The 26,629-nt window shown below is 46.2% G+C and overlaps 1 protein-coding gene across 3 annotated transcripts in view; it reads right to left on the reverse strand.

The window, feature by feature from the left end:
• Window positions 1-242: 242 nt before the first annotated feature.
• MAGI2 (membrane associated guanylate kinase, WW and PDZ domain containing 2) overlaps window positions 243-26,629 on the reverse strand; it is a gene marked incomplete at both ends in the record, with an annotated part of 1,373,853 nt that continues 1,347,466 nt past the window's right edge. For 2 of the 3 annotated variants that reach the window (XM_080936244.1, XM_080936243.1), the window contains one exon: window positions 243-1,115. In XM_080936244.1, the coding sequence (XP_080792370.1) occupies window positions 553-1,115 (563 nt within the window). The remainder of the gene's footprint in view (window positions 1,116-26,629) is intronic. The other variant, XM_080936245.1, reaches the window with a different exon arrangement.

Here is a 26,629-nt window from a genome sequence, read left to right on the forward strand (position 1 = left end):
CCATGGAAACGTATCATGGGCGAACAGTTCTGGATGTCTCAAAGAAACCTTTTAACCCCTGTCTAGATATGTCAAGAACGATTTATTTACAACACTTTAGATCAATTAAAAGATATAATCTTGTCTCAGTTTCCGCTTGCTCCGTGCAGTTTTTATTTAAGGCGATATTCCAGTTTGTGATTGCTCTGAACTTGTCCAGTTTCTTGATATAAAGTTTGGATGGCATCCAAATCCTTCATGCAGTGGGGGGAAACTCTTTTCTTTCTTTTTAAACTAAAGCTACACTGCACCGTCTCTCTTGTGATGTTTGCGTGATTTTGGTTCTTCCATAGCTGCCAAAGCTCCCACCATGAAACCGGGGGCTTTAGGATCAGTTCAGGTCTGCCTGCGCGCACACCGTGCCGTGCCGCCCTCGCGCGTCGCACGCCGGTGCTCCCGGGCCTCGTGTAGATCTACGCGTGTGACAGTGGAAATAAATTAAAACGCCGTGAGACGGAACCCAGGAAGATCGGCCTGCGCGGAGGCAGGCGGGGGGCCCCCCGGCCTTGGGGCTCACCGGCCCGCGGCCGAGGCGCCAGGCTGCAGGGCACCCGGCAGCTTGTCAGAGCCCGGCACCTTCCAGGGCCCCGGGGCCACCGCCGCCCTGCGCGCCGGGCCAGCCCCCGTGGGCCGCACGGCGGGTCGGGTCCCCGAGCGCACGGCCACCTTGGCCTCGGCCTCCCGCGCGCCCGCGGCCCCGGGGCCCTCGCGCCGGCCGCGCAGCGCCTCCTTTCCCTCGGCCGCCTCCGAGGCGGGCCTGCCGGCCTCGGGCCGCCCCTGGCCGCCGGGCACCTCCTCCAGCCTGGGCCTTGCGCTGCGCTGCGGGCTCGCCGAGCGCTCCCTCTGCTCCCCCAGGCGCTGCTTCTTCTGGCCGCCGGCCGAAAGCTCCTTTGGTTTCCTAACGTCGTGTTCCCTTTGGATATCCCAAGTTGGGTCTGGGCCTATCTGGTGGGAAGGGTCGGAGGGTGGGGCTGGATGTGATGGAGAGAATGGAGAGAGGATGTCTTCGAGGGAGACGCCTACTTCCGGCAGGCCTGGGGCGGCGGCAGCGGCAGCACTCCAGGCGTGGGGTTCGTCTGCGGACAGGAAGCACAGGCGTTAGGGCGCGCCACGTCCCCGAACTCCAATTCCCCTCCCTCGCTGGGGACCCGGGCTGGCAGCCGAGTGGCTGCTCTCAAGGGCCCTGCCACACCCCCCACTGCGCAGAGGGCAGCCAGCCTCGCCCAGGGCTCCGGTCCCCCTCCCGACCTCCATTGCATAAGAGTTCAAGGCACAGCTCCCGTCTAATCCCTTTGCCGCGGTCTGCTCTAACTTCTGGGGTCACGCCTAGCACGGTGGTTATGAAGATAGAAGCTGCCCAGCCACCCAGCCAGCAGGTCCCCGGAAAGGGACTAGGTGCTTATCTCTGATCTTAGCTGGCTCTAGGCTATTCTAGGGAGGTGGTTAGCAGTCTGGATCCGAGCCCTCCCCAAAGGAGTTGGGACAGTGACTTTTCTCAACCGTTAGGTGTCGCTCAAAGCATAATTCTCAGCAATTGCTCAATAATCTTGGGGTTTGGATTGATTCATCTGAAAACTATCCTTGCTCTCTTGCTCTAAAAAGAAAATGATTGTTTTTGATGTGAGTGTGTGGTGTTAACTAGGATGGCTCCTAGACTAAGATAAACGGAACTGTTTCTAGAAAGTCTAGCGTCACGTCTATTGAGGATGTTTACTTCCAAGTTACTATGTTTACTGCCAAAAGGTATTGAAACACTTTATGCAATAATATGGCATAAAACAAACCACTGGCCAGAAACCAAGTAAGGGACAGATGTGTTAGGATTCAATGAGTTAGTTATGAGCACGAATAATATTACCCTTACCCCAAGGCAAAAATAAAGCAGGCAAATCCAATACAGCAACCCTTGATATTTGTGAGGAATATGTCTCACGACCTTTGAAACTCTCAAGTTTGATAGTATTTCAGAATGTTATTTTCTCTAAGGCATTGGTGTGTGAGTGGGACACAAGCCACATTTATATTGAATTCTGGGTGGCTGTTGATTCTTCTCCACTAGTAGCTAAGAGCCCCTCCCCCCACCCCCCACCGGGCTTAAGACTGTAATTGCATTTCTGGCCTCTGTAGCAGGGGCCAGTGATGGAGATTGTATCTAGTCCATGAATATGAGGAGTCTGCTTTGTTTTAAAGTTGAGAATTTTTATAGAGTACTTCTGATGAAGATGGTGACTTAGACGAGGAGAAAGAAGACAATGGAGTTGCTGTTTTCCCCCAACAATTCTGGCCACCTTTAAAATATCAAATTATTCGTACAAACTTTCTCCTTTGCTGGGAGATCTCAACAGGTTACTCTGGGAACAGTGGCATCTTCCTTCTCTCCATAAACCGATGGCCACACATCTTTTTACATTGGAAACCACGTATCCTTAGTGGGTGTGTTCACTGAAAACCCCTACTGTGGGCTACAGTTAAAAACCAAACTAGCATTTGATAGAAAGTAGCAACTTGCCAATATAGGAAAACATTGCCTTAAATATTAAATGCACATTCAAAAGACCTAGAGGAGTTTGCAGTAGTAATTTCTGCCCAGGCCGGTGACCATGGCGGTTTATGTGTTAATAGCTCTTTCCTCTACCATCACATCACAAATGGTTCAATTAGCCTAAAATCACACAGGGAGAAGGCTGACATTACTTACACCACTTCCTGAAGGAGGCAGGGGGAGAGAGGGGTAAGTAGCTTGACCAACATTATAGAACGGGCACCCGAGAGTACCCTTTAGGGCTTCTTTACCTTCTCTACTGAGTGGGAAAGATTGTCCCAGCCTGTCGACATGCAAATGAGGTTAAAACAAGTGAGGCCGACCTTAGGGACCATCCTGTCTAAGAGGGACTGGCTCCATCTGCCAACAGAGGACTTGGCATTTGCTCCTCGGAATCCTGTCAACCACATGTGTGGTGTGGAACAGGAGAGTTTTGGTCAGACCATGGAAAAGAGTAAGTCACACATGGAAGTCGCTGCCATTGGTTTGGAATCATCTCTGAAGCCGTATTCTTTGTCCTTCTCTTTCCTGTCTCCTGTCACGCTCTGTGATAAGCTAGAAGAAGGGCCTATCTACAAATACAAATCTTCCTATGAAAAGATTATTTTCAAGAGATGTTAATAGGCAATTAAATACTTAAATAAAGGAGAAATGGAAAGTTTTTGTGTTTTAAGCTACCACCTATTAAAAAAATCAACCAGAAATTAAAATTGACTTTGTAGAAATCGATTATACGTGTATATTTATTTCTAAGTAAAGACACTCTGTGGCTTCATGTTGAACGTGCAGTGCCCATGCAGGCGTGAGCTTGCGGACCTCCACAAGGAACCTCAGCGAGCAGCTCCTTCGCTATACACCTTATCCAGTCGCCACCGAGTCAGGTGACCTGAACCAGGAACAGGAAGAACCTTCTCCAATCTTTCAAATGCTAATATTCACACTGCCATGATTTGTAGTGAATTACTCAGACTTAGTTCTGATTCCTTAGGCTATGTTTTCTGTTTTCCCTTCATTATTTTTTTTTCTTGCCCCTGGGCACAGGCTAAAGCGTGTGTGATCACGGGCCCTGCACAGGCCGAGATGTGTGGTCATGGGCACAGCACGGGCCGAGGTGTGTGGTCATGGGCACAGCACGGGCCGAGGTGTGTGATCATGGGCACAGCATGGGCCGAGGTGTGTGATCATAAACATTATGAAGTGGTTGAGAAAGATTGCCCTACATCTTCTCTGTGATGTTCTAACAGGAACTATAACAGATGCATCCTATGACATTGAAATGAACCACAGGTGGTCTGCTGGGATTTCTACAGCCCCTCTGTGCAAACAATGTCCCAGGCACAGTGGCTAAAACTGGACGGGCCTCATTAATGTCCCTCTCCTATGTCACAGAACCCAGTGAGACTTTAGTGTCAGCTCCAAAGGATACTTCTGTATTTACCTTCACATACCACTGCCAAATATTCCCATTACACAGGCTGGACTTGGAGCGTCAGGGCACCTAGTCTCCCACTATCTACCCTCCTGGTCTTTCCCTCTGACCTCATCAGGGGTTTAGTCTTAGGCAGTTTTTCTTACCATAGTATCTCCTGGGCGTTCTCTTACTTGTAAAGCTGGAACAAAAGTGTTCCTGTTGAGTTCTGTCCTTCCCAATGGCTCTACCTCAGTTCATCCATCTGCCTTCTTGATATCTCTCCTTGAAATATGCACTGGCACCTTCCGATGTCACTAAAAACCAGGAACTTCCCCTCTGTGCCTCCTCCTTGTCTCTCCTTGGTGGGTGGCATTGTCATCATGTGGTGTCACCCTAGGTCCCCAAAGTTCTCAAATTTCACAAAACACAAAGCATCTGTTTAGTCCTGTCTTCAGATACGACAGGCCCTATCCACTCATTCCACCTTCATCTTTAGATGCAGGGCAGTCCCTGGAAGAACACAGCTAATGTAGGATGAGCAAGTCCGCCATGTTTAAAAGGAGACCCATGTGAACATCTTCCCTTGGGAAGACTATGAAAGTTCTAAATTCTAAAAACCAGTTTAAGCACTGTTCAGAGAAATGTAGTAATGGTGATCTACTACCTGTCTGTCGGTACAAGGGATTGGCTTGGCACGAGGAAGCCCTGGACAGAGGGACATTGTTTTACACGGAGGAGCTGCTGAGATCTTGGTCACCTGAGCTGCTGCCAAAAGCTACTCTTTGCTTCCTTGCCTGAGTCCCTCCAGCGAGCCTCCACATAACGTCTGTGACAGGATCCCGTCTAAACCTTCAGTGGATTTTCACTGCTTTTAGATTAAAACTCAAAACGATTAGCTGGTCTACAAGAGCCTGCAGGATCTGGGTCCTGACATTCTCACCAGCTTCGACTCCATTCACCCCAATTGCTCTCTGCTTAGTTCTTCAAATGCCGGAAGCTCACTCTGGGATGCTACTGTCAACTGCTGTGCTTGCTGTCAAAAGCTAAGGTATCCTAGCTGCTCACATAAGGGGTGGGGGATGGGGGGTTCTCCATCCTTCTTGGCTCTTGAGTATTTCAGAGAACTCCAATATATAGTAAGCAGGACTCTTCAGTGGTATCCAGCTTTATATCCCCCTAGTACTTTTGCCTTCTTCTTTTCTTTTTTATTTTTGCTATTTACTTGATTGACATGAGTCTAAAATACTAGTTGTAAGTTTCAAAAAGACAATGACCAATACTGGTCTTGTTTATCATAGTGGACTTAAAAACCAGGACAGTGCTTCACATTAACACACACACACACACACACACACACACACACACACACACGTTCATGTACCATCACACACACATGCACGCTCACGTGCATCTACACATGCACACGCTAAAGCCTCTTTGTAAGCGTCTTATGCAGGGATTGTATCTCAACATCTTATTTTATGAAATATCACCCAAATGATTGCAATCAAGGATCTGCCCTTGGAGGAACACAGTGCTTGTTACAGTAAATCTCTTTTCAGATGGCCCTTATCTTCAGTTTAAAGACATCTGTACAGTGGAGGAACACATAATTCAAACAAGGGAAGGATGCTGGAGGTATATCTCAGTGGCGCAGCATTTGACTACAAGTCAAGGAGAGCTGATATTAACCTTTGACGAGGACTAAGGTGATAAGACAGACTCTCAGAAGGGGGACACACAGGAACTGTGGGAGACTGAGCGAGGTACCAGACACTGAACTGAACTCGCATCTCATATCCAGGCTGACACATTTTACAGAGGATGACACTAAGGAACAAAGTTAGGTGACTTGTTAAGGGCTGCACATCCAAGTTAGTAGGTAACGGAGAATGGTCCCAAGCTGGTTTTCCTGACCACATTCCTGCTCAGTGCCTTTGTGTATAGTTCTTATTGAGAGTGGGGACTCGATTGCTCTTCTGGAGCGATGAACAGAGACTTGTATCTGAAGTGGCCATCAGAAGCAGATCTATTGGCTTTCCTAATGGGGACTCTGAAATATCATTTATCTGAACATTGGACTTAGACAGACAGTCATTACGGTTATAGCGCCGAGCTGTGAAAATGCTGGAAAAATGGGCAGGATTCAACAGACAATAAACTTAGATCTTTTGGAGGCAGGGATAATGCTATCTATTTGAAACTGTTCTTACTGCGGCTCCTTGGGCCAGGATTGAGTTGAAAATACTCACATTAGATATTGGAAACACTGTGTTTGACACACACATTCTTTTACTTCTAAAATGAAACTGTCCTGTGAAGTGATGTGTGGAACTGGAGCTATTTCTTGCTGCCTACGTTTCCTGCTGAATGCTCCAAGTGGCTGGGGTTAGAATAGTGGTGCGGCTCTACTGGAACCCATTTGCTTCCAACTTGGAATATTAGAGAAAACAAATATAATTAAGGTCAAAGGTCATCGGTTCAGTCATTTGGTTAAGAAAAGCTTTGCAAGGATCCTGTTCAAACCACATAGGCTCATTTGTAACAAAACCTAAATAGGAAATATGTATGTTAGTAATTTCTGAACAGATTAACTAACCTAAGGTATTTCTGCCCTTTCTAAAGCATCATTTCCAGTCTGGCGCTGCTGTTACTGGCCTTCACACCTGTAAGTTTCACTGTCAGAAGGTGTAAACTAGATGTTGTAACATCGTAACTTTTAAAGGCTGTACTTGCCTATTGAAGCTTCATGTCCAGGCGCATTTTGAAAGTATGAATCCAGGCACCACCTCAGCTCCCCCCAGGTAGAAAGGCAATCTTCAGGGTGGGCCAGGACACCCAGTGATGGGACCTGGGACCAGTGGACACTGTAGGAGCTAGGACTTTACTGTGCATATCCTGTACATTTACCTTGTCATCTTCACGGCATTTCTGTTACTCCTATCCCACTTGTCAGAGAATGAGAGCTTAAATCAATGAAGAAATTTGCCAGGACCACTCAGCTAGTGAGCAAGAATCCAGGCAAACGAGACCATAAGTGCAGAGCCCAAGGCCAGAGCAGGATTTGAATCTTTTTTAAACAGCAAAAGCAGTGCAAGAAGAAATGATGTCCTTCACGATACTTAAAATGCAAAACCACACAACCTCCTAACAACACCCTGATCACTTGAAGTAGCGGATGCCTGGAATTACAGCACTTGGAGGGCGGAGCAGAAGGATTGCAACAAGCTTGAAGCCTAAAACTTGCAAACCTAGCTTCTGACTTAAAATAATCCCTGAGGTAGTAGAAAAGTCAGGGGATAAACAGTTTGATAATAGAGTGTCCTGTAAGCATCCGCTGAGGTCAGGCTCCAGGAAGGAAGGTGAAGCCCTGGGCAGTTTCTCAGGAGGTGGGAGTCAGTTGGAAGAGTGATGTCATAGCAGGGAGCAGAGTTCTGCCCTGCCTGTTTTCTGGAGGAGTTAGGTCAGCAAATGGTGGGAAGTGTGAATTGGGAAGTCTTGCTCTGGCTCTAGATCTGTCTCACGTGTGAAGTTGGCAAGCCACAGAAGTTTTCTCGGCCTCCATTTCTCCCTGAATAAAGCCTGTTTTCCTTCCCTCCCAGATAGTAGAGAGCCAGTGACATGAGGTACATGGTCCGTGACATTCACACGTACAGACACTAGCTCGCAAACTCATAGTTTGGACCTAGTTTTATAAATGGAGGAAAAGGCAGGAATTGACACTTTACCAAGACAGTATAGGGGTGGCAAATAAGTACATGACAAAGATGGGCAGTCACTAGTGGGGGAAATGACAGGAGTTTAAGGGAAGCCACTCTTTTTGCTCCTGGCGAGAGCTAAGGAGCAGTAACCGAGCAACTGAAAATGTAGCCTGGGACCCTTTCCTCCCACTGTACATGGAAACGAATTGTTGCAAAGGTAGTTTGGCAGTTTCCTAAAAAGTTACACATTTATCATCCAACTGACCTGTATGATAAAGATGTATATCCACATAAAGACCTTTCTGTGGAATTTTATTACGATTTTTTTTGTGTATATTTTTTTATGGTGAATTTTACCATCAATGGAACAGCGCAGATGCCCGACTGGCAAAGAGATAAACGCAGTGAGATCTTACTCAGCCATTGAAATGAAGCAAGTGAGTCACAGACCCATAGGCACAAGTGGATCTCCGATGTATTATGGTAAATGCAAAGACCAGTGTCAGCGTCAGAAGGCGATCAAGTATGCAACTGACCCTATTTATCCGCGGTTCTCAAATAGACAATGGGTGCGGGAACAGCTTGACTCTGGAGATGGGACTAAGATGCTGTTAACGGTTGTGGAACTCCTCTGTGTCTGCGTCATTGCTGTCCTAAAATCATTAGTATCACTTGCGCCTTTGACTATTTCATACGTGTCTGTAAAGCATAATGGTTACCATTTCCTCTCTGCCATTCCTCTCATCCCTTCCTATCCTCATTTCAGATTTTTCTCTTTGTTTAGTGACCTATCTAATTTAGACAGGAAGAATCTGTGTGAGCACTGGTTTGGGACTAGCCAGTAGAGCCCAGTGGGACCACTGTGTGGAGTCAGCGACTCCCCCTTCTCCAACTACACCAGTAGGACATACCTCAGTGGTGGGGACCCCTGTCCCTATCCAGCCTGACCAACTACTGATGGGGACCCTTGTGTTCATCCAGTACAACCCTCCGTGGTTGCTGAGAGCTCATTACAATGGCTACCACTTGCTGATGGCTTTGAGGCAAGTCTCAGGTGATACCATCTGGCCTTCGACTTGCCTTATAACTGAGGATGACCTTGAATTCTGATCCTTCTGCCCCTGCCTCCCAAGTGCTGGAATTAGAGTTGTATATTATCAAGTCTGGTCATGATAATGTAATTTTATGTGTTTTTTTTTTTTTTTTTAATACATCACGGATATACACACAAGGGCCCATCTTACTGTGTGCGAATTACATCTCAATTTTTAGAAAATGGGAAGAAATAGTATTGCTGAGGATGTGTATAAAGCCAGGTGGATAATGGTTAACAGTCCATCCGGGTCACACTCTCTGCCCATGTTTCCTCCATGGATTTGGCTCAGTAACTTCCTTCCATGGTTTGCACTGAGAAGCTTCAGCCCAGTGAAACTGGCGATCAATTGGGAGTTTACAGAGTTCGAAGAATCTGGATCAAAGGGGTTTGATGTCAATCTTTAGAAGGCATGTTTAATCTCAAAGCCTTTCAGGCATCGTGGTCTTTACCACAGAGATACAGCCCTGTCAGAAGCAGCGGAGAGCTGAACGTTTTCAGTGCCAGCTACCTTCCTCTGGCAGGAGAACTGACGGTAACCTATCATTGCTTCATCCTGCCAAAGATCTTTCCCATCTCTAACTAAATTTATACCCACTTGTAGTAATCAGAGGCTTTTGGCTCCTCTGGGAATGAATGGTTCATGGACAGAGTTCAGGACCAAAACTAAGGTAAAGTCTACATCATGTATGCAGCAGGTGACTCTGTCAATATGGCCACAGAGGACAAAGCACATGCTCCTCTTTTAATATTTTGGCCCATTTGAAAAGTTAAAAGGGTTGTGGAAGCCAAGCCTTAGGTCTAGAGTCAGGCTATGCAGTCTTGGTGCCAGATCTTAGCAAGGTTGTCATAAGACAACTTAATCCATAGCCAACTTTCTGATTTATTTTCTTTCCCTTTCCCTTTTCTTCTTCATGTTGTATGCATGTTTTACCTGACTGTGTGCAATGTGTGCATGTCATACCCAGGGAAGCCAGAAGAGGGCAGCTTGTACCCTAGAACTGCATTTATAGGCAGTTGTGCATCTCTGGAAAATGTTAGGAACGGAAGCTGGGTCTTCTGGAAGAGCAGCTGGGGTCATTGTTGCAGAACATTTTTTTCAGCCCCACCAGTCTTAGTTTTTAGTTGCTTTTCCTCCCTACCCCTTCTCCCAGTTCCCAGCTTCTTTGTCTGTCTTGCTTTTCAAAGTAAACGAAGTCAGCCCCTACTTTCTATGTTACTCAGCTCTGTGCCCTGAAAATAGACCTGGGAAAAGGGTAACACTTCTATCTTCATGGGCCTTCCCACCATAGTGCAAGAGACAGAAAATTAACTTGCAAATAGGTACTGATAGAAAGTCTCATATGAATCGGTGCAAGGGAGAAAAGTGAAATTTAGGCAATGGAGTGTGGGTGCTGATGTATAAGGGCGTGGGGTGGGAAGGCGGCAGGCAATTGGATAATGAGGAGAAGCAGATGTGTGGTTATCCTAGCCACAGACATTCCCAAGGATGCTGAGGAGACAGGGTTTGGTATGTGCACAGAGAACAACACAGATGAAGTCAAAGGGAAGGACACATCACATCACCTAGGAGCAGTGGGTTACACAGGAGTGGGTTACATTCCAAAGGCAGTGGAAACCACTGAATAGTTTTCAAGTGGAGAGATGGCATTTAAAAAGGCTAATGTGGATTTTAGAATGTCCTTTCATAATGAAAGTGTAACTTAGGCTGTATGCAACAAGCTTTCAGCTAACATTACACTGGAGAGGACAAAAGTGAGAACATTTCCTCTAAAATCTGTAAGGTGACCTCGGTGCCTCTTCTTTACACCTTTATCCAGTGTAGAGCTCAAAATTTTAGGTAGCACAGCAAAGCAAGAGGAAGGAGGGGGGTATAAATGGGGAAGGGTGTCAGATTATCTGTTTTCAGACCACAGGATCCTGTACTAAAAACACCCCCAAAGACTCCACCAAAACTTCCAAAACTGGAGGAAGAAAGAAGCAACAGGTTTTAAAATCAACAGACCAAAAAAAAAAAAAAAAAAAAAAAAAAAAAAAAAAAAAAAGTGTTAACTTTTTGGGAAAGAAAACAATGGGAAAACGTCATTCCATAGCTGGGACTTTGATTTTCGATAATAATCCTGGAACTTGCTCTGTAGACCAGGCTGGCCTTGAACTCACAGAGATGTGACTGCTTCTGCCTCCAGAGAGCTGGGCTTAAAGCTGAGCTTTACCACTGCCCAGTTCCCACACGTTTAAAACTCTTATAAATAGGACTTGTTTGTTATAAAGTTTCTTTCTTAGTTTTTGAGACAGAGCCTCACAGCATAGTCCAGACTGAACTGAAACTCACTATATTTGCCAGGCTAGACCAAAACGCCGACACATCCCCTTTCCTCAGCCTCTTGAGGATTATCATCATATACCCGAAGTTCCTAATATTTCTAAAATTCTCTGGGAAGTATGAAAGGTACCCCATAACCAAAGCGACCCTGAGCAAAAATAACAATGCTGAAGGTATGATGCTTGATTTCAAATTCTATGACCAAGCCATGGTTTTGGCACAGAAGTGGACATATAGATGAATGGAATAGAATAGAGGACCCAGAAATGAGCCACAGAGCTACAGCTACTTGGTTTTTTAACAAAGATGACAAGAGAACATCTTCAACAGCAGATGGCTATGCTCAGAAATGGAACCAGGTCTCAAGCTCTTACCTCGGCTGACGCCTTTTCTGCTGTGCAGTGTTTTAATCTCACAAGGTCCCATTTGCCCTTTGCTGTCCTTCCTTCCAGATCCATGTCTAACTCTAAATGATTGCAGACTAAGACCTGAGCCCCTACAACTGTTAGAGGACTAAGAGGGGAAAGTACCTGAAGACTCAGACACAGGAAGGACGTTGTAAAGAGGAGCTAAAGAAAGGTCAGCAATGGGCAAATGCTGGCAAGGATGTGTATACACATTCTCTCTCTCTCTCTCTCTCTCTCTCTCTCTCTCTCTCTCTCTCTCTCTCAGGAGGTGTGGCCTTGTAGGAGGAAGTGGGTCACTGTGGGGGTGAGCTTTGATGTCTTACACACAATCTCCACGCAGTGTGGAAGAGACCCTCATCCTGGCTGCCTGCAGAAGCCAGTCTCCTCCTGGTTGTCTTCAAATGAAGATGTAGAACTCTCAGCTCTTCCTGTACCATGCCTGCCTGGATGCTGCCATGTTCCCACCTTACTGATAAGAAACTGAACCTCTGAGCCTATAAGCCAGCCCCAGTGACTGAGACATATCTAAGTGAGTGAACCACAGAGATACTGGCACATCCTTGTTTCTTACTGTACTCAGAATAGCCAAGATATAGGGTCACTCTAGAATGAAATAATGAACGAATGGTTAGAGAAAATTATTTGTGTGTGTTGGGAGGTGAGGGACAGAGAGATAAGGAATATTTTATTTAGCCAAAAAGTAGGACAAAATTATGTCATTTGTGAAGTCAAGGATGGAACTGGAAGTCATCATGCTAGGCACAATAAAGTAGACTTAGAAAAAATGAATATTGCATGTTTTCTCTCATATGCAAAAGTCTAGATTAAAAAAATGACATGAAAGTAGAAAGTGACCATCAGAGATGAAGTAGTCTAAAGAAGAGTAGGAGACAGATTGAATAATTGGGAGGGGATTTTGCATGTTTTCTCAATACAGAATCAGCATTGCTATCTGTCTGCCTGCTCCCCCCATCAAATATGATCAAAATACAATGCTACCCAAGCATTACATAATGTCGTGATAAAAGGCACCGCGTTGCACAGTGACTGAAAACTGAAGAGAAGTTTAGTGTGTTTGCAGAACAGGTTCCAGGTGGAACGGACTCTGAGCAGGAAGCAGCTGCGGTAGCTCAGCCAGATAATGCGGTGCTTAGACCTGGTTGGTGAAGAGAGACCAGGCTCTGGGTGTTTCTGTGAAACCATGAAGACTTGCACGAGGCCCCTGAGAGGTATGAGGCAGTCAGGACCCTCAAGGACTCAGTGTCCTAGGGTCTGGGGCTCCTAGTGGCAGTGAATGCGCAATGTAGGGAGAGAGAATGTACACGGGATCGGAGGGAAGCTTGAGCTTGTGTTTGAAGGAACAATAATGACGCGCTAGACATGGAGTAGGGAGAGCATTTCAGAAGCAGTGTGCTGAGGATGCACTCAAGGCGGTAAACACCAGGGGCTTGGAAGGCACGCGGAAAGCCAGAATGCTGTTGAACAGGAGAATAAGACCGGCACGTTTCTCCTCCTCATCTAAACAAGTGAGTCAATCCACTGGTATTGACAAATGAATTACACTTGGATTAGAACTTATTAAATGTGTGTTTCTGTTGGAGTCATTTTAGATGCTTTTTGGTCAACAGATGAGTTTCTTTCTGTTTTATTGGTACCAGCAAGCAGAAGTCCGATTCCTCTTCAGGTGGAGAAATATGATTAATCTTGAAGTTAATTAGAATTGAGCATCTATCTGTTGCAGGCAGTGTGTGAACTCAAGAGCTGGGCATGGGGACAGTGATGTCTTTGGCATTTGGGGGGCTTATAGTAAGAGGCAGATGGATGCAAGTGCTACCAACTGTAGTGTGTCACAAGAGGGACGTTCAAAGAGAAAACGCTACAGAAGCATCTCATGCAGTGCTAACTTCATTTAGGGGCTCCAGGAGGCCTTCCCTAGGAGAATGTCTTAAGTGAAGACTAGGTTGGTTACAATTTTATCTGGCAGGAAAAAAAAAATCATCTCCCTCGTCTTAATTAACTTCTCTTTTAAGTAGTTCTTTGCAAACAGCATGCAACAAGATACCCCTCCCCCCTTAACAGTGAGATACAGCTTTTCATTAACACTGCAGGGTGAGGTGTGAGATGACGGAGAAACAGCTAAGATAGGGCTCCCTCATTTGTAGGCCCGAAAGGTCCACCATGCAGGTGTTAGGGCATCACTGAAGACTAAAGTCTTGGTCATCAAAGACCAAATACTATTTGGCAGGGAGGCCAACTAGTACTATTGATGAGAAGGTGATACAGGCAGTAGTCATGGCCACATGCTGGTGGGCTGTCCAGTTGAGAAATGTATGTCACAGGGCAGGAAGCACTGGAAATCCATAGGTATAATGGGGAGTAGGTCGGGGGTCCTATGGGGCTCCCCGGATTTCAGCTCTTCAGTGGGCAGAAATACCGTAACTGTAATCAGAGAACAAACAGATTCACATCTGTCTGGTGAGACCATTTCAGGATGTCTCTTCTCTATCCCTTCATTATGCCTGGTGGGCAGAGGGCAGCGTGGGTGGTGAAGGCAGTGAGTTTGGTTGTCTTTAGAAAGAAGGGTTTCACTCTATCTTCTGATACAGCCTAACACTGGTTTTGTATTAGCGCACATTTGTGTGTTCATTAAAGTATATGCAAATATAGAATAGTGCATTTTGGGCAGTCACCTCTTCAGACACAGAAGCATCTCTTCTCTACCTTTTATGCATAGCTATTCCCATTTTCTTTTCCTTCGTTTCTGTCACACTTGCTGTAATTTACTGATGGGCTCTTCAGTGAACATGTGTCCCTTCCCTAGAATACAGATTCTATGAGAAAGACACATCTTACCACAGAGAGTTAACTGAATGAGGAGTGGAGGGCGGAGCTTCACATGTGAAAGGCCAGCCTGGGTGACTCGGGAGACTGCTCCAAAACACAGTGCGCAAAGGGTGCCTGGCTGTACTTCTGGGGTAGAGAACTTACACAGCATGCACAAAGCTCTAGGTCTAATCTGTACCACAAAACCCCAAAACAAATAAATCAGCCAGAGCTCGGTTACTCATCTTTCCTGAAAGTGGGGCCATAGCCAACCTTAGGAACTGAAAGAAGAACCTGCATGTTTGAAGTTCATGTGTATATTTCATGGATGCATGTAGTCCTGGATGGTATATGTATCCACAGCTACAAGATATCATTTGTTGTAAGAAATCTCGGGTTTAGCCAAAGTTTATTATGGTACAATGTTATTAAATTTAAAAATCCGAAGATATCAAACTGTATAAGATTTGCGAAGAATTTTTTATGTGAATTTCTGAACTCTTGGTTCTCCAAGTATTACCTCTTGGGTAGTATCCCTTGGGCATTGCAGGAAGTAGGGTCTCCAGCCTCCCCCTACCTTCACACCACTTGCTTCCTGAGTGAGAATAGTGTTTGACGACTCCTCCCCCCCAACCCCCAGCAGTTCACAAGGCCACTACAATTTAAGGCATGAGCTATGTTCTGAAAGACCCGGTAGTGGTCAGATCATCCCAGGAACAGCATGGGGCACTTGAACTAAAGCTGAGGAAGGGAAGGACAGCTGGGAGCGAGTCTCTGAGGAGGAGAGAGTCTATGCTTCACTGGCCAATTCCTGCTTCTAAACCCCAAGGAGAGCATGTTTTATTTAGTGGGTTTCTTAACTCCACATATCTCCTGCTGTGCTATTGGAATTGGCAGCACCAAGAAGACATTCAGAGTGTAGATTAGTCAGGATGGTGGAAACCATGCCTTCAATATCCAGTCTACCCCTGGAGAGTGGCACCCGAGCTATGTGCATTTGTTATACAAATGATTCTAATTTCACACATGAGGTTAAAAAAAAAACTTACATTAGTCAATTAGCTATTGTCATAACAAGCAACTTGGAGTCAATTAATCCAGCAGATATATTCCCAAGGCTTTTCCAGCTGGGCCAGACACTGTGGCTAGTACCTCGTTTCTCCTTTCTTTCACTGGCAACACCACAAGACTTGAGAGTGATGTGAACTCTGGGCTGGAGGCAGGGAGGTCCCTAAAGCTCAGCTCATGAGCCTCAGGTTCACTGAGAGGTTAAAGGTGAAGGGGACAGGAACAATGGTCCAAAGGTTGGGAATGCTTGCAGTTCTTAAAGAGGACCAGGATGGGTTCCCTATACCCATATTCGGTGGCTCACACACCTGTAACTCCAGTCCCAGGGCATGTGATGCCCTCTTCTGGTCTCTATGGGATCTGTCATGAATGTGGTATATATAAGCCAACACAAACACATCAATAAATCTTACAAAATAAGACACCCAATCTCTGCCTGCCACGTGTGTGCACACCCTCTCTCTCTCCTTCCCACTACACATACAGTACTCCACACCTATTCCCCAAATACTTAAAACAGCCATCCTCATCCTAAACCCCAGCCCCCAACCTCAGATCCTAAATCATAGATTTCATTATTAGTGGGAAACATTAAGTAGCCGAGTTATTCAAACATGATTCACTTAATAACCATTTATTCAGACCCTAAAATGCCAGCGTGGAGGGGTCTGTGCAGGAGACAAAGGATGTTAACATTTGATTCCTGCCTCCCTCCTATGCTTTCATGCAGCAGTGACAAACACCTTTCTGACTCGTGACAGCCAGGAGTCCCCTCTCCTTAATCACGCCGCTCTGTGTTCTAGGTCAGCGGAAGGACCAATTGCAATACAAGAATCCTGTTCTTTGTCAACTGGAAAATTAAAGTTCCTTCTCTGGCTGTCCTTAACCACTGACCCTCGGCAGTGTGGATAATCTTTCCTTTCCCCTAAGAGGGCTGCTGTTATTTTGTGGGCCTTCAGAGCAGGAAGGGAAAACATTTTTTTTTCTTTCAGTGCTGTGTGTGTCTTCTGTTGAATGTACCTGGCACTTTGGTGCTAAACGGGCAATAAATCATAATAAATGGAAATGGTCGCCCATGGCATGATCTGATTGAGTCGTTTAGACAGTCACTTTGTGTTGACAAAAGGGATGGTGATTATGCTGGAAGAATTGGAAGGTGTTAGAAACAAATGAACTAGAGAGATTGCTTGACAAAGGAGAACAGCTTCCAAGGGCAATGGCCTCTGCTCATCTGCTAATCCTTCCGCCCCCCCCCTCCGGCCCTCCCCCCCCCCCCCCCCCCCCGCTAATCCTTCCGCTCCCCCCCCCCCATGCCAGCCTCAGACTTGCTTTCTAAGTCTTTGGAATGAGCCTCTAAATGCCCTGTTGATCACTAGCTTGTATGTAGAAGGCTCATTGTTCCCCACTGTGCCCCAGATGGGTTTGCTGGCTGCTTGGAGGCCTGCTTGAGGTGTGTGGGAAGGGGAAATGAAAAGGGTATCTCAGTCCCAGTGACCATGCACTCCTCAGAAGGAGTTCTGATGGAAGGACAAACTCAAGATCACTGACTCCGGGACTCAGCGGCTATAGCAGCACAGCAAAAGCCACAGGTTCTTCCAGGGGCCTGCGGTCAGTTTGCTCAGCCTGGTTCTCGCCAGCACTTTAAGAGGCAGCGCGTGGGCTGAGATCAGAGCCTATAGACCCCACAACCTGCTGGTCCTTCCTTGGGGTGACTTCTTTAATACATCACTTTAAAGTAACTTTTCTTGTCAAATCCCAGTACCTCCCACATCTACTTAGAGAGCTATCTGGGACAAAGGTCAGGCACAGAGAAAACCATAGCTACAAGACTCCCACAGACCAGGGACTATAGTGCTATGGGAGCCAGTAAAAAAGAAAGGTACAGTGGGTCTCTTTACTAGGGGCATTTTCTTCCTTCCCTTTCTAAAACATGGCCCCGTGTAGCCCAGGCTGGCCTTGGACTTGCTATGTGGCCAAAGGTGATCCTGAACTCCTGATCCTCCTGTCTCTGCTTCTAAAGGGCTGTTGCGTCAGCATCCCCAGATCAAGGCCCGTTTTCAAAGGCCAAAAGATGATTCAACTTGGGGACAAGGCCTGTGATGTCAACTAGTATGTTTGTTTCTTTCTTCCTTTCTCTATGGGAGGAGGTTGCCCTTAAAGAGTAAGGCTCAGAAGGACTCTGTTCCAGCTGCCCATGGCTGCTCTTTGGCTCTACTCCCAAGTTTGAATTATCCAAAGAAGAGACCATGGGATAGCTTTAAGGAACTAAGAAGACATCTCTTTTCAGTCCTTCAGATATGTCTTACCTTTGAGGCCTTAGGGCCAAGGCAAGCTGGCTACTGTTCTCTGTAAAGGCCCATAGTGTGCTGGAGCTCTGTATATCTCATAGGCTGCCTAGGAAGGCATGGGACCTACTGTGGTTGTACTACAACATTTAAGTGTCTGGACTGTGAATCCAAATGACACAGGTTCTGCTCCCAGATCATTTTCCCCAACTGGGCAGATCACCAAAAACACAAAAAGGCTTGATAGTTCCTGCCTCTCTTGAGTCACTGTGAGATCTGAATGAGCTGAAGAAGGTAAGGCATCCCATGGAGCGCCTGGCTCCCACTCACGGAGCCAGTGCGCCATTAAGTAAAAGCAGTTGTTACTGGTGGTTGTCCAAAAGAGCTCCAGTTCCTTAGAGGCCCTCTAAAGGCCTCAGACTGGACTAAATCTCATAGAAGTATTCCACATCGACCAGCTAGGTGCAGATGCCAACTATGAGAACAGAAAAGAGGTATGAAAGAAAAGAGAGATCCGGTCACAAGGAAATCTAATCTCTTCACATGGGGCACCAATGAAAAGAGAATGTTAGGGAAAAAGATGATGTCCCAGGTTTCAGCACCAATGTTAGAAAAAAAAAAGTGTGTGGGGGGGAGATGCTCCATGGAGGTGTGGCAAGGCCTGGGGGCAAGGAGGATGCCTCTGGGGGACTCATGTTGGGAATCCCCCCTGAGGGACCAGCCACATTGATAGTATGGTACAGAATAGTTTATTCAGGGCATGGGGAGGGGAGTTAAGAGGGTAGTAGAGGCAGAGAGAAGTAGAGACTGGCCATTGAGAGAGGGGGGGAACATGGGGAGGGGAGAGCAAGAGGAAAAGAGGTGGGGGAGCACACAGACTCCTTTATAGTGCCAGGTAACTGTGGGGTGGGGTTTACAGAATCCTAACAAAAACTAAAAATGCCTGCTTACACACAATGGAGCTGTCTGACACGGTTTCCAGAATCCAAGACCTGGGGCATCAGCCATACCTTAACACAGACGCCAAGCTAGGACACCAACATCCCCTTAAGCAAGCAGAGGGAAGCTTTTGAATCGGGCCAGCAGGGCACAATGGGGTGGGAAGGACAGCACCCCCTGAGGAGGAATCTGGGCTCAAGTGCATTGTCTATAGTTTACTACCTGTGAGACCTTTGGGGGAACTGTCCCATCTCTTTAGGGTATGGTTTCTTAACTGTTAAATGTAAAGGTACTCTTCCAGTACCTTCTTTATAAAACTACCTCGTAGGAAACACTTAGAGAAAGGCTTCACCCATTACAGAACAAGGGCTTTTCCTTGTTTCTATCACTTTCTGAGAAAAGGCTCAGTGCTCAAGTCTATTATTTGGGGGTGCGTTTTCGAAACTGAAATTGCTCTAAAAGGCTACGGACTATCTCCCAGTGTGCTCTATGGCCCCGATGTTCACTGTGAAATTTGGGCTGGGAGACGTCTGCACAACATGGTGAGCTCTCTGGAACTGTGTGTTGGCGTTACTGGGCAAGAGAAAGTTTCAGTAAGAGCTGTTGCAAGCTTTAGAAATACAGCTGGCCTTCTGACCCCTGACCACAATCTCTGTTTACATCCACAAGAAATCACCGACAAAGCTGGATGACAAAGCTGGATACGGGGTGTCTCAGAGGCTGGCCGTTGCTACCTTTCTTTCTTTTTTTTTAAGCTTTGAATGAGTCGAGCGAGTCAAAGAGATTTGTAACGGCCTTGTGGCCGATGTCTTCATGGTCAACATTTCCCACTGTCATTCACTCAGTGTTGGGATTCTGTAAACCCCACCCCTCAGTTACCTAGCAACAGCCAGGTATACCCCACCCCTCAATTACCCAGCAGTGGCCAGGTATGCTCCCCCCCAGTGACCTGACACTATAAAAGGAGCTGCTTGACCCCTCCTCTCTCTCTTGACCTCTCTTGCTCTTGCAAGCCTTGCTCTCCCACTCCTACCCCTCCAATTCCCTTTCCCTTCCCCTCTCTCCCACGTGCTCATGGCCGGCCTCTACTCCTCTCTCTTTCTCTCTCTCTCTCTCTCTCTCTCTCTCTCTCTCTCTCTCTCTCTCTCTCTCTCTCTCTGTCTCTACCACCCTCTTAACTCTCCCATGACCTGAACAAACTCCATTCCGTACTATACTGTTGTGTGGCTGGTCCCTCAGGGAAGGGATTCCCAACATGGACCCCCAGAGGCATCTCCCTTGCCCCCAGGCCTCGCCGCACCTCCATGGGCCATGTGCCCCCCACTCTCTTCATCGTTCTCCTAACATTGGTGCCGTGACTCGGATCGTCATCCTTTCACAACATTGGTGCCCTGTGACTTTTCCTTTCAGCGACTTTTCCTTTCATTGGTGCCCCGTCATCTTTTCCTTACACTCAGGATGAGCAAAGAACCCATTTTGTTTTTCTATTTTTGGCAGCATCTTTCGCTGGGACACATGAAATGTGTCCACAATATGGCAAGAAGCAATAGTTATAAACATTAGCAGGGGTAGGTCTGAGCCCCCCAAAGTTAAGAGAATGTATGTTGATATAATTATTAGTTTTATTAAGCTCCCCCCCCCACCTTAAACTCTTAACTGGAAGTAAATTCAGGAAGCATGCGCACTGCGACTGCACCAGGCCTGTTATTTCTGTGAGATCTTTATCCCTTCAAGTTCAAACTCTATCCTTAAATTCTTTCATCTTGCCAGGGCAGCTCGATTGAAGGTAAATAGGAGAAGGTATGGCTTTTGCTCTAATGCACCTCAAATTATGAGGACATCTCTATCATTTTGTTGGGAAACTTTCATAAAAATGTGTTTCTTTTTTTCCTCCTGCAGATTTACAGTTCTATTACTATTTCCTTTTCAGGACCCAAATGCCCAAGGCCGTCTCTCTCTCTCTCTCTCTAGGTGTCTTACCTGTTATTCCTGAGTATCCTTAATATTGCTAATTTTAGTAGAATGTGTGTGCAGGGGAGTATGCGAGCCTGTGCTCGTGTGTGCCTGTGCATGCGGCTCTGCGGAGGAATGCCTGCAGAGGTCAGAGGATAACTGTGGGAGACAGTTCTCCCTTTCCACCATGTTGTCCTGGGCTCCCAGCCCAGGCTGTCAGACTTAGCAGCAAGTGCCTTTGCCCATGAGCCAGCTCTTGGCCAAGAGCCACAGTTCTTTTTTTTTTCTTTTTTCTTTTGTAAATTAAAGATGTATTATCCTTAAATTATGTGTGTTTGTGAGTACGTACACTCATACACATGAGTGTCAGTACCGGTGGGGACCTGAGAGTTACAGGTAGTTGTAACTGCTTGACAAGGGCAGCACATGCTTCCTAAGAGCTGAGCCATTTCTCTGGTCCCGTCATGTTTAATCTTAATGTAGAATTTTAATATAGTTTTAATTTTTATCTTGTTTTTTTATTATAGCACTGTAGAAGACTGGTTGGTGTGGAGATAGAACGAGAGAGATAATTATTTCTCTATTAGAATGCCAGTGTCAATGAACTAGATAAGGTAGCCTGCCACTGTTGTGCGTGTTGTATGTAAGGGTATGCGTGTGTGTGTGTGTGTGTGTGTGTGTGTGTGTGCAGCAGGTGACAAACAGGACTCCCACTGAAATAATGATTGAACCAATGGCAATGCCAAGGTGACCATAGAAGGACTTAGTGCCATGTTTCGATACAAGTGGGAATTAAGGCCAAACGTGATTAGAAGAGAGTCAGGCATTTCGTTTGGGACAGATGACACTAAACTGAAGAGTCAGAGGTATATGAGAGAGCCACAGCCGCATAATGACTGTCGTCCCCCCCCAACTCCCCCCCCCCCTCCGTTTCCGCTTCACCCTCTATTCAAACAGAAAATTGTTCTCACGCTCGGGGCAGAGCAACAGCCTGGCCCCTGGGAGCGGCACATGCGCTCAGAGCCTTCCCTCTTCTGACCTTGTAGAGCTCACGCTGTAGGGACAGAGGACGCCTAAAGAAACGACTACCGGGCGCCTTAATAGACATGCACACGGCGGTGTAAAGATGTAAAATGCTGCTTAGACATACATTTCTGTGTTAATGTATCTGAATAATGATGGTGTTCTCCCGAGCCTTTTGCGATCCACTCAACAATTTCATGGCTATGCGCATGTGTGGGATGGCCCTCTTTGCCTCCATCTGAGATCTGAAGATGCAACTAATCAGAGCTGAACTCGAGCTTCATTTACAACAGTGCAGTTCTCTTACCAAAGAGCGAGGATGAGTTAACTCCTTGGGATCCTGACCTTTGTACTTTATCATTTCCTTGACCCTTGAGGCACAGACTACACTGAGGTCTCTTGTAAAGAAGACAGCCTGTGATAGTGACCTCAGTGCTGGTCTGAAACTTGGTTCCTGCTCTCGTTTTACATCTCAAACAGTGTGACTGAAGCCCCTCCCTGTCTCTCTGGGCAGCGGCAGCCCGTTTGTTTCCAGCGACCTTATTTGTTTCTCTGTTTGTTCGTTTCCATTGGGCTCGGCAGCTTTTGTAACTGGAACCAGAGCTAGATGGATTCAGTTTGGTTATAACGGACATACCTCGGCTCCACTGTGAAACACACTGGCTTTTCCTGTAATTGAAGGTCTTTAGTGACTATGGCAACATGCTTATTAGCGACCAAGGTCAGAGAATTCTCTGCACGTTTGTTGGGGAACTGCAGCGGACTTCCATGGAGGATATTTAGGGGACTCTGAAGCTTTATTCCATGTGACCAACGAGCTGGGTGGAGAGATGTGACACCCCACTTCTGTCTTGTTCTATACTGAGCTCTAATGCACATGCATCATGATACCCAGACTGTTGCATCCTTCCAAGCCAAGGTCAAGAACCAGATGGTGTCTGGCGCCCCAGACCTGGAAGCTATAGAAACTGAAAAGTGAACACACAGTTGAGCAATGGAACAGTAGGAATGTAATGCCAAAGCAGGGCAGGTCCAGAGAGAACCAGAGATGATTATGTGCCCAGTGAGTGTCGGGCCCGCAGAGATCTCCTGGGATATTATAGGGGAGGTTGCTCAGTTTAAGGTGTCTTCCATATGTACGACTCCAGGTTAAGCATTGTCATCAGAAGAACGGAATTAGCCAACAGCTCTACCTGAAGCTAAATATCGGCGCTGATTGATTTTTGACAGGATTAACTATGGCCAAATCATGGGACCACTCTGGAAGCTCCGTGAAGGTTATTTTTAATCAACCTTCCTCACCAGGTAATTTATGAAAGTGCTAATAAGAAAGAGCAATGTTAGCTTTAGACCAACAGAATAATGGTAGCAGCCATTTCCTGATTTGGAGAGCAGGAATGATCTAAATCAAAATCTGTAATTAAAAGGATAATGACTTCTAAATTAGTTTTTATTAATAGAATTAAGCCACACTAGGTCTTAGATGCTATCATAAATTTAATATTAAAATGTTCATCCTTAATTTAAAAGTCACATACTGCATATTGGTTTATAACATTAAATATATTAATGAGCAATGTGACATAGCTTAAAGACCTCAGGAAGGGCTGAGTGAGGCCTTGTGGCTGAAGTTCTCTGCTTCTGGTTTTCACTTAGCACTCCTACCTGGGTTAACTCTGCTGGGATTCCTGACTCCCTCTCTGAAATGCTCGCCCACCACAAATCTCTGCTGAGGGCTTCGTACTTGCACCCATAACATGGTCTTTCCTGTGTCTAACAGTTACAGAGAGAATTGCAACTACATATTGTTGCACTGGTTGTGGGACAGCGGCCATCCCTAGTTGTGAATGGGGGCGGCACAGGGGCGGGGCTTCTATTAGAACTTAATCAAGAAACCAGTCAATTCCAAGGGTGCAGGTGCCCAATGACACCCTCTAAGGATATACCCGGAGGAGCAAAACTATCAATGTTCTGCTGCTTCTCGAGCATTAGAAGGGTGCCTCAGTGTTTTCTTATTTGGTTCGGAAGAGGAAAATGAGACTGCTAAGTACTCAGGATCTCATTGAACGCCGACACATTTCAGAATTTATATCTGTAATTTTCCACATGCTTGTGCTTTTGGCAATGAGATGCTCACACTATGATCCGGTGGTCCTTTTGGTCTATGAAATATGCCATTATTTCTCTTTCCAAATACCGTTTTCTACTTTGGGGCTGATAATGAAAACTGTATGATACTTATGCCAAAGAGTCAATACATCTTTCCCAAGAGAGAAATTCACCAGGTAAAAGATGTTCAGATTTTCTCGTTTTCCAATCAAAAGCCACCTTCCCAACCAGTACCTGTATCGATTACTTACTTATATGTCACGACTCATTTTCATACTCGATTTTGCCCTTGAATGTTTTTTACCCTTAGCTAAAAACCTACCAGAGCCTTAAGGATGTCCTATTCAAGTTGCCTTGTTGGAGACTAGTGTTCTGGTTCATTTAGGTAGTCTGTTTTCCACACCAAAGTTTCTTCAAATGAAGACAATGTTAAAGGAAGAAGAAGAGGAGGGAGGGAGGAAGAAAGGAAAAGACCCCCCCCAAAAAAAACAAGTTGAATATAAATGTGTCCCCCCTCAGCTTGGCCAAGGTGGTCCTGAAGACTAGGCATGGCACTTTCTAAACATGTCTGTTTCAAACTTCAACTAGACAGTGCAGGATTTCCTGGCCAGCGGGGGTGAGCAGTAATATCATTATTAGACAGGGGAGAGACCTGCAATCTTGGCTTGAGAGGTCTCTCACAGATTAAGAGTTCCTGGGCCGGCCTGGTCTGGTTGGTAACAGAAGAGATGACTGTGTGCTTCACTGATTTCCTTTAAAGTCACCAACCCCCCCCCCCCCCCCGCCTCAAGTGGCCAGAGCCACAGGAGTTTGCTTTGTCCTGTGATGCTGCTGAAGGCAGGCTCCCCGTGAGTGATGAGGGAGTCCCTCCTGATTGTCAACCTGCTTCGGTTTTGTGGATGAGTCACTGTCTCTAGTCACTGTGCTATATATAGGCCCATTTTGCCATCAGCAAATGAAACCTCCCGGGCCCTACTCTCAGAGAAGTATCTGAAACACACTTATGGAGCCGGTGATGTCACAAGTAGCTTGGGTTTCCTTGTGACTGCGCTTCTTCCAAATTAAAAACAGAAACAAAACAAACATAGGTGCCCTGGGGTTCTGAGTTATTGCAGGGCCTGTGAGTTTTAAAACTGTCAGAGACGTGTGCTGTGAGACTATACAGCCCTCTGTTTCCTTGAGAAATAGTGTTAGTGCAGCTTAAAAGCAAACTGAAGAAAGTGGAAGGAGTCCGTCCCCAAAATAAACTGGGCTGTGCACATACATAACTACGATGTCCCCGTTGGTCCCCTTTCTTTTTCCCAGTTTTGAAGGAAGTCCTGCGGTGTTGGTGAGGCTCTGAGGCACATCCATTTCTCTGGGTTAAAGGTGGGACACTGGAGCCAAGAACAGTCTATTAAGTAGGTTCCCTTAACTTTGGCAAAAGGGACACATAGCTTCCTGTGGTATCTGTTAGTACATCAAAGCCCACGATAGCCTTCAGGCTTCATAGGTACCTGCTACGCATTTCAAAGTCACACTAACATCCTAGCTTTTCTCCCCTTCTCCCCTCCTCCCTCTCCTCCTCCTTCCCCCCCAAACCCCACTATTTCTGAGAAATTCTTCTTCCCCTGTCTTCCTCCCATACTCCTTCCTACCCCACCCACCATGTTACAGCTTCTTCCCTGGTCCAGTCTGCTGGGCATGCTCAGTCTACCATGTTCTTTTTTTCTGGACTCCTCTCTGGCTGTTTGTGCTCTCTCTCTCTCTCTCTCTCTCTCTCTCTCTCTCTCTCTCTCTCTCTCTCTCTCTCTCTCTCTCATCTACAATAAAAACCTTCCCCTTAGCCACACCACGAATTGGTCACGTCATCAGTTTCTATAGAAACAGCTGCAGGGAGGCCATGCATTCTGTCATGCTTGAGGCTTGGTTGTGTTTTGATTGTTTTACAAACATACTCCTGTGAGATCTACCTGAGGATCAGCTGGGTTTATTATCACCTTCTTATAAACTGAGTTAACTGTGTGCCTTTTCTTTCTAAGTGGGAAAACAAAACCTATCATATCTAAGTTAAGAGATGACAGTGCTTATAATGCACCTTCTTTATAGATAACATAAAAAATGGAACAAATTTAATATACATTTGAGCAAAGCACGCTGCAGTTTAAGTAATTTAGTTTTCATGCTAGGGTAGTGAAGATGGGATAGGTAGGAATTATCGCTTTCAAAGCTCCCCACCTAAGGCATTTAACTCAGTTGACGTTATTATTTGGGGTTCCATGTTTGTATTACCCTCTTGTGACATCAGTAATTCTAAGGTTCTTCACCCACATGATAGCATATTGTGTTTTTACTAGATCATACCTTTTAGAGGGGCAGGCTTTGACTGTGATATTTTCTTCCTTGTCATTCATTCATATATGCAACCTAGAGGCTGTACAACTGGGTGGCATTTGGGGCTCTGGGCACCGCTGAGCTGGCTAACGGATCCAGTAGCTGAAGAAAGCATTAAGAACGCTGTGATCTCCACCCCACACTTTACAGTAGTGTACTTGCTTGTACTTTCTTGTCAACCCCTGTATGGTGCCACCGCTGAGGCTCCCCATCAAGGTAAGTGTGCCTGTTCTCTTAACTAACATGGGTGTTAGGTTCCGCTTGTGAGAACAGGTCAGGTCAGGAGGAGCTTGGATAAGCAAGCCACCGGAACCCAACAGATTAAGCATAGGCAGGGCCCTCATTCTAAAATTGGTCAAAGGCAAGAGCTATGAACTAAGTGGCAAACGGTGGTGCTGTCTCTAAGGGTCTAGCAGGCTCCCATTGACTGCTCCTTTGAGAACCTCATTGGCTCTCATCTGCAGGCCCCAGGGCTGCTGAGTCCCAGCATAATTTACAAAATAAACCGAGAAGGCGGAGCTGCTCTGTGCTAGTTCTCAT

This window comes from Micromys minutus (assembly GCF_963924665.1).
Source record: "Micromys minutus genome assembly, chromosome: 23".
Lineage (NCBI taxonomy): Eukaryota > Metazoa > Chordata > Mammalia > Rodentia > Muridae > Micromys > Micromys minutus.